General features: G+C 33.2%; 1 protein-coding gene across 1 annotated transcript in view; it reads left to right on the top strand.

Annotated features, from left to right (window-relative positions):
• LOC107669005 (adhesion G protein-coupled receptor L2) overlaps nt 1-7,947 on the top strand; it is a 112,131-nt gene that overhangs the window by 99,932 nt on the left and 4,252 nt on the right. Inside the window, 3 exon segments of the mRNA XM_074186939.1 lie at nt 14-142; nt 1,598-1,694; nt 3,225-3,353. Coding sequence (XP_074043040.1) covers nt 14-142; nt 1,598-1,694; nt 3,225-3,353 — 355 coding nt within the window.

The following is a 7,947-nucleotide window of genomic DNA, read 5'->3' as shown; positions in this document are numbered from 1 at the left end:
CTTTGAACTGCAGGTTCGGAGAGAGTACAGCAAATGCCTCCGACACACGTACTGCTGTAGCGGGATCACGACAGAGAGCTCACACAACTCCACAAAGACCTCAACAACACGGACAAGCGCTCGCTATTCCTCTGGTACTCAGGTACAAACACTACTGGCCCAATTTCCATTGTTTTCATTCCGACGGCTTTTAATGCGACGTTCGGTTATGAGACACATTTCATATTGGAATGAAATGAAACTCTGTGAGTGCTTCCATCTGCTCCAGTACACACACACACACACACACACACACACACACACACACACAGGTCTTTTATCTATGTTTTTTCTTGTTTTTCGCAGACAGATTTTATTTGAACGTCTTTATGATGGATTGCATTATATTCTAGTGAATCATAGCAATAGCTGTGTATACTATGCAATGTTTAGATAGGGCTCTGGTATACTATAATATTTACTTGATAAACCGCATTATGATATTCAATGTAGCATTTATGTTGAATACTGTAAAATCTCTGGGGTAAATATTTTTCATACTGATTTATAGTTGTAATGTGAAAATAATGATTGGGGAGTATTTTGTTTTTCAACAACAAAAGCGTCCCAAACAAATCAAATTGATTATGAATGGGGAAAGATGCCCCAGTGTGCATTTACATAAAAATTATAACCCAGAGAAAAGTTTAGCATACACAGGGTACATGATGGTGATGAATCATCCAGTATGTTAAGTCACATAAGTGGAAAACACAAAACGTTATATGTATTTAATATCATTTTTAACTATTTATTTTCTTTAAAGTGTTATGAATGTACAACATTAAGTCAAATATTCTATGTAAAAAAGTCATATACTGTAACAGTATCACTGTAAAACTTGTGAATTACACTATATAATTGTAGGTATTATTTACTGCCTACTGTACATTTTTACTATTTAACTTAACTATCATTTTAAATAGATTTCAGATCTTTCACTCCATTTCATGTTAAAAATCACCTAAAAAACGTACAATAAATAATTAATAAATGTTAATATGTAAAATAATAAAACACAAGAGAGAGAAAAAAGGATCCTCAAAGATTTAACTTTACATTTTCACATAAAAAAAAAACTGTACATAAATTCCCTATTAACAATAAACATGAAGCTTTTAATATCCAACATAGCATAAACTGTGACTATGGTATATATTACCCTACTATATGTATGTATGTTTGTATGAATGAATGAATGAAAACATTTGAAACATTTGGCAAAAATACTTTTCAAAATATCATGAAATTTTTACAACTCTTCATCAAACTTTTAATGGAACCTGTCTATGGTTAATGAACAACACATGAGGTTACTCTTAAGTCATTGGAAAGGCTCAGAAAAGTGAAGTTAGTTCTGATAAAAGCTATCATTTGTTTCTAGATGCCACTTGCTTTTGTTATAAAAGTATGAATGTCATTGCATCAGATACGTACGACTGAAGTGTCCAAAAGCATCAATTTTTTGCACTTTACATATCAGAAAAAGATGTAACATGCCATTTTTCCCTCCCAAAGATAGTGATCAGTGTTTCATGGCTGTTTGTTCATCTAACAGAGTCGAATCAGAAGAATGTGGAACGACACAGTCAGAAAACAGTCGGAGTCCTCTTTCATCTCAGGAGACATCAACAGCACATCAACCCTCAATCAAGGTCAGTCATACACCCAAACTCACTTTTCTCTGAAATACTAGACTCAGACATAGTGATGCTCTTTAATCAGTCATCCATGTTTAATTAAATGTTAAGTATTTAATTGACCTCATATTTAATCAATTTTCTTTAATAGCCAATGAATTTAAAAGCTCTGCTCTAATGGACTCACCATTTTCATTTGAATGAAATACCAAATTCTTTATTTTAAACATTTCAACAATTCTAACATTTATTTTAAGTTCAAGCTCATTTTATTTTTCAAGTATATTTCAAATATATTTATTAAAAACATGTTTTTCATTTGCAACTTATAAGCTTATGAAAAGCATGATTACTGGTAAACATGCACGAGCATCAATTTTAAACCACTCAGATGTGATTTTAGTTCAAGTCAACATGAAACAGCGCTTGCAACCCTTTTACTAATGTGATATGACATATTTGTCAGATAGTAAATTAATTAGATCGTGAAAAGTGGTCTCTGTATGACAGGTGTTTGGAAGGGAGGGGTGGAAAATAAGGATTGGTATCATCAGCCAAAAAGAAAAGTCGTTTCAGAGGCGAAGCAAGTCATTACATTTTGATGAAAGATTATGATGCAAAAAATGTTTGAAATTTCTTTGGAATAACATGGACTGATGATTCGTTCACTGTAACATCAGGAAAATGTATTGAGAAAGTAAATAGGGTCAACTTTGATTTCATGTTGACTTTAATGGAAAACCAAACGATTAATGTGCATTTAAAGACACAGGAAGCCAGACAAGCCTCTTTTGGGTCCGTTTTACACAGCTACAGTAGCGAGTCAGTAGAAAATATGCCCTCAGTCAGCTATTTCAAGGATCTAGAAAAAAAAAAAAACTGTCATTTATTATTTAGCCAGGGCTGAAATGCATGTGATGAGAAGATGATGTTCAACTCTAGCTGACCTGTGGTAAGATTGTATTATTCAGAGCCGTTTGCTATGGCTTGCTCTAAAACACTCAGCATGCTTTTAATGCATGCGTTCGAGCACAAAACACAAAGGTGCAAAAAAAATAAATAATGCTATTTGTCTTTCTGTGCTTCAGTGTCTCTGTTCAGAAACAATAACAAAAATGACTGGTTTTGTTTACAATATTTATATCACAACATTGTGAAAATAAAAATAATATGGACCAAAAAAAGGTTTATAATTTTAATATATATATACTGTATATTTATATTATATATATATATATATATATATATATATGAGATCTTGAATTAGTAAGAAGCTGTGCCCAGTATGGTAGTAGTTTTTTCCCCCCCATTGACAAATATTCATCCTTTATTTTGTACGTAGGATATCACTGACAAATATTCTTAACATTTAAAATTGGTTATTTGCATTTCTTGACATTAATTTGATTTAATATTAGCAAGTAGATTACAATGAAATTACATAAATATGCAGCTAGATAATTCATAGATCCATTTATTTCATTACTACTATAAGATTAGGTCATAATCTTATTTGTCCTCTTGTTTTTTTTTTTGTTGCTTCAGGAATGACGGGCAATTATCTTCTTACTAACCCTCTTCTGAGACCACAAGGCACTAATAACCCCTACAACACCTTACTGGCTGAAACTATCGTATGTAACACACCAACGGTGCCAGTCTTTCACTCTCCAGGTGTGACTACTAATCCACTACGCTCCTGTTTGCCCTTCTGCTCATGTGGTATTGTGTAGTGCTATGAGTATTATCAGAGCACTAGGCAGTATCAGTATCTGTGTGGAGAAATCACACCGATAGATCAGATGCATTCGGCTAAAACTGTAGTTCTCGCTGTGTGATTTTATAGCACAGAGTAAAGCAATTTTTCTTCACTATGAGATCATTGTGATGCTCACAAGATATTTTTTTATGCACAAATATTTTATTTATTTTTTATTGAATATTTATGTTTACGTAAATGTAATTCAGCTTTTTTGTTTATTTTATTACTATTATTTATTTTATTTATTTTTTTGTGAGTGACATGACACTGTTAACTGTGTGTGTCTTGTTTTCTCTTTCCCCTTCCTGCACACACTCAGTGACCTACAGAGAGACAAGTATGCAATCAGTTTTAAATTTGCCCATCAAATGTAATTGTTTTACCATGATTTAACTCTATGGCCATCAACAGACCATCCACATACTGTCCGCACATGGTTCAAAAATCATTAGAATGAGGAAATGTTGCTCTAAATGAAACAATACTTTCATCACCTCTGCATTTTACAACTTGGCACGATGCATGCACATCGCACACACAATTGAGATTTCTTAGTCTAAATGTACACTTGTCATTCTGAATGGAGATTGTACTGAAAGCAGCCGCCTTCTCTCTTTGTTAAACACAGTTTCGTTGGACATTGGGTTGGATTTATCCAAATACTTTCTTCTCCGTTCAAAGTCGAATGGCTACAGATGTTGAAGCCAGTCTCATCATATGAAAAGCATATAGTTTGTAGTTAATATTTGCTTCTACTGTTGCTCATCCAGTCATGAAACTGAGATTCAGATGTTTTATGAAAATTAAATTCACAACTTTTTCACAAAAAAAGTTTTACTGTAGCATTTATTTATTTGTTTGTTTGTTATTATATATACAGTATATATTTTTGCCAAGTTATGAATTTCATTTTCATAAAACATGGATGCATGATGTCTGAACCCTTCGAGTTTATACAGGTGTCCTTGCAAAATATTGACAGGTGTAGTTCACCACATTAGCTATAGGCATGTTCCACTTAAACTGGAGAGTGTCCAAATACTTTTGTTATCATTTTTGTAATTTAAGTTATAGTCTTATTATTTTACATATTTTTTTTTTTTTATGTTTTGTGTAACTTTTTTTTCTGTACACTAATCTATTTTGACGTGTTGTTAAATAATGCAAGTAATTAATTTAAAGTATCCAGATATTATGGAAGCTTGTTTCCAACAAACAAACAAAGATAATTGTGACTTTTTATCTTTTTTTTTTATTTATTTTATTTTTTTTGTAATTGTAATTGTATCTCAGAACTGAGTGATTTAAACTCGCAACTGGTGTTAAAAAGTCACAATTGCAATTTTATGTCTCACGATTCTGACTTTATAACTCGCAATTGCATATTATAAAGTCAAAATTGTGAGATATAAACTCACAATGTCAGAATTGTGACTTCTTACTTTTTTTCTTCAAAATTGCAAGTTTATATCGCACAATTTTGAGAAAATAAATCAGAATTCTGAGTTTATATTTTAACCCGATCTCATGAATTTGCATTTCAGTGTTTCAGCATTTCAATGGATTTTCTGTTTCTATTACTAGTTATACACAGAAATGGACTTTGGCATGCATATGATACGCAATTGGTAGGTTTAGGGGTGTGGGGTAGGTGCATATTATACACTGAAAAAAATGACACTAAATTTAAGGTAAATGGTTGCCAATAATTTATTTTAGCTACATTTAATAATAAAAAAAAAAAAAGTTGAAATGTAGTAAACTAAATTTGTTTATTTAAATGTAGCTAAAATAAATTGATTGCAACCACTTACCTTAAAAAAATGTAGTAAATCCCGTAATCATTTTTTTTCAGTGTATGTACGGCAAAATGCATATTATATGCATGCCAACAAAGTGCGTATCATATGCACGCAAAAACGGCGTAGTATATCCACGTCAAACACATGCATATCGTATGCACGCCAGAGTCAGTTTCTGTGTATAAATAGCACGTAAAATACAAAAAAAAAAAAAATTGTGCAATAGATATGCATTTTCATGAGACTGGGCTCTATATTTTGAAATGCTTTAAATTTGTGAGAAAAAAAAAAGGAAAAAAAAAAACTCAGAATTATGAGAAAACGATAATTACCTTTTTTATTTTTAACCCTATGGTGGAAACAGGCTTCCATAGTGTCATAGTGTATGTGTAGTGTCCCCAGTATATTCTTTGTTACCCTCCTCCAGTTTAACACATCTCTGTCTGTTTACGAGTTTGGTGAGGGATTCTGTCAGAGAAAAGCCCTCATGTTTCTTTCCCTTCTGTCTCAATATCCAGCAGAAATCTCTCTTAAACTCCCTTTCCTCAAATTACTGTCCCTCTTCTGTTACCATCTGCCATCTCCTTCCTTTGTCTTGTCATTTCTGTGGAGAGGCTCAGAGAATAGCTGTGTCCGAGCCGCCCACCGGTGGGCTCTCCTAAGATGCAGTTAAAGATTATCGTAGCTCATGCAGACGGCCACTCATCCACCGGCGCGCAAATGAGCTCCAATTACCACATAAAGTCCAGTCCAGCAAACAAACCCAACTGAGACATTTAACGGAGGGAAAAGGCCTTAATTGTGATGTTAATTTAATTTGCTGAGCCCTTTGCTTGCGCTAACGTTGTAATTTGGTTTGTTTTTTTTTCCACTTTTTTTCTGTTAGTGATATCTCATCATGTTTTACAATAAATCATTTTCCTTTTTGTTTTGTGTTCTTTTCGTTCATCAGCAGCGATATAAAACTGAGCTATTATATAGCTGCATTTGGTGATTAAATTGAAAAAATCATGCAGTTGAGATTTACTATATATTATATTGCTTTATGGGAGTGTATTGTATGTATGCGATATAATATAATCCATTGGATATAATATGCATCCGACTTTATATAGGGAGCTGTTCGATAAAACAGTTTACAATTTTTGTATGCTCACCAAATGTCCAATTTTTAACATATCATTGGGCGATAATATAGCTTGCATTTTTCCTAAAGGAGCCTTACAGTTCTGCACGCGCAGACTAAAGATTTGCGATTTTTACATGTTCTAAAAATTTTCGCATTTATGCATTTGACTCCTAAACAGCATTAAACATTGCGATTTGATATTTCGGATGCTCCGAAAGCGAACGACCTAACGATTTTCTTCCTCTTGTGTTGTTGCAGGACATTTGGTTTGTTTTTTTTTCCACTTTTTTTCTGTTAGTGATATCTCATCATGTTTTACAATAAATCATTTTCCTTTTTGTTTTGTGTTCTTTTCGTTCATCAGCAGCGCTCAGGTCTGCTGGCCTGAACAGACAGACTTGATGTGAGTTGTTCAGAGTGAGTTTTCTCTCTCCTGTCTGTTGGATGCTTTCGCTTTCATTGGCTCTCTGTAGTGTGAGAAATGGCTGTTTGTGTTTTTTTTTTCTAATTTGGCTTTTTTTCCGTTACTTTCAAACTCTTCACCCCCACCGCCTTAACTGCTTCAAATACATGCTGATGTTGATGCATTCTGTGACTGTCACCGCTCTTTCATCTGTGAATACACATCTGTGCCGCTCTCTCATTTGTGTCTGTGATGTTTAAAGCCTACAGAATGATTTTAATGTTGTTTGGGATGTAGTTGAAACCAACGTTCTGAAATTGGTCATTGTGAATTGTTCAAAATTGTTTGATTGTGAATTCTCCACAGTCTGAAGTTCTGAATTATTCCTCAAAGAATGAATTGTGCCTGCGCCTGCCGATTCAGTAAGGGAATTATGCAAATCAGTTCACGTACACTTAGATGTGACGGACTACTGCAATCTGGTATACTTTGCTGGGGCTGTAGAACTGGGATCCAGGCTCTTTAAAATCCGGAAATACAACTGCACGTTATTAGGGCCTGGTTTAACTGTGTCGTTTGCAAATAATGCATGATTTCACGCTGAAAGTAGTTAAACTACTTAGTAAATTCACCACTTAATTCAAGTCAATTTCATTTTTATAGCACTTTTCACACTACATATTGTTTCAAAGCAGCTTTACAGAAAACCATGATGTTAATGTTTTAACATATTAATATCTTGCCTTGTAGTTAAATTTACGAGTTTAGAGCTGGGTGGTAATATAGTTTACATTTTGTCGTTAAGATATGCTATATAGTATCTGTCGCCCTATGCAAGTATATATGCAAGTTATATATATATATATATATATATATATATATATATATATATAAAACTGAGCTATTATATAGCTGCATTTGGTGATTAAATTGAAAAAATCATGCAGTTGAGATTTACTATATATTATATTGCTTTATGGGAGTGTATTGTATGTATGCGATATAATATAATCCATTGGATATAATATGCATCCGACTTTATATAGGGAGCTGTTCGATAAAACAGTTTACAATTTTTGTATGCTCACCAAATGTCCAATTTTTAACATATCATTGGGCGATAATATAGCTTGCATTTTTCCTAAAGGAGCCTTACAGTTCTGCACGCGCAG

Source organism: Sinocyclocheilus anshuiensis, unplaced genomic scaffold (genome assembly GCF_001515605.1).
Source record: "Sinocyclocheilus anshuiensis isolate Anshui unplaced genomic scaffold, SAMN03320099.WGS_v1.1 scaffold192, whole genome shotgun sequence".
Classification (NCBI taxonomy): Eukaryota; Metazoa; Chordata; class Actinopteri; order Cypriniformes; family Cyprinidae; genus Sinocyclocheilus; species Sinocyclocheilus anshuiensis.
Note: the sequence above shows the minus strand (reverse complement) of the source record. Positions and strands in the feature narration are given on the sequence as shown.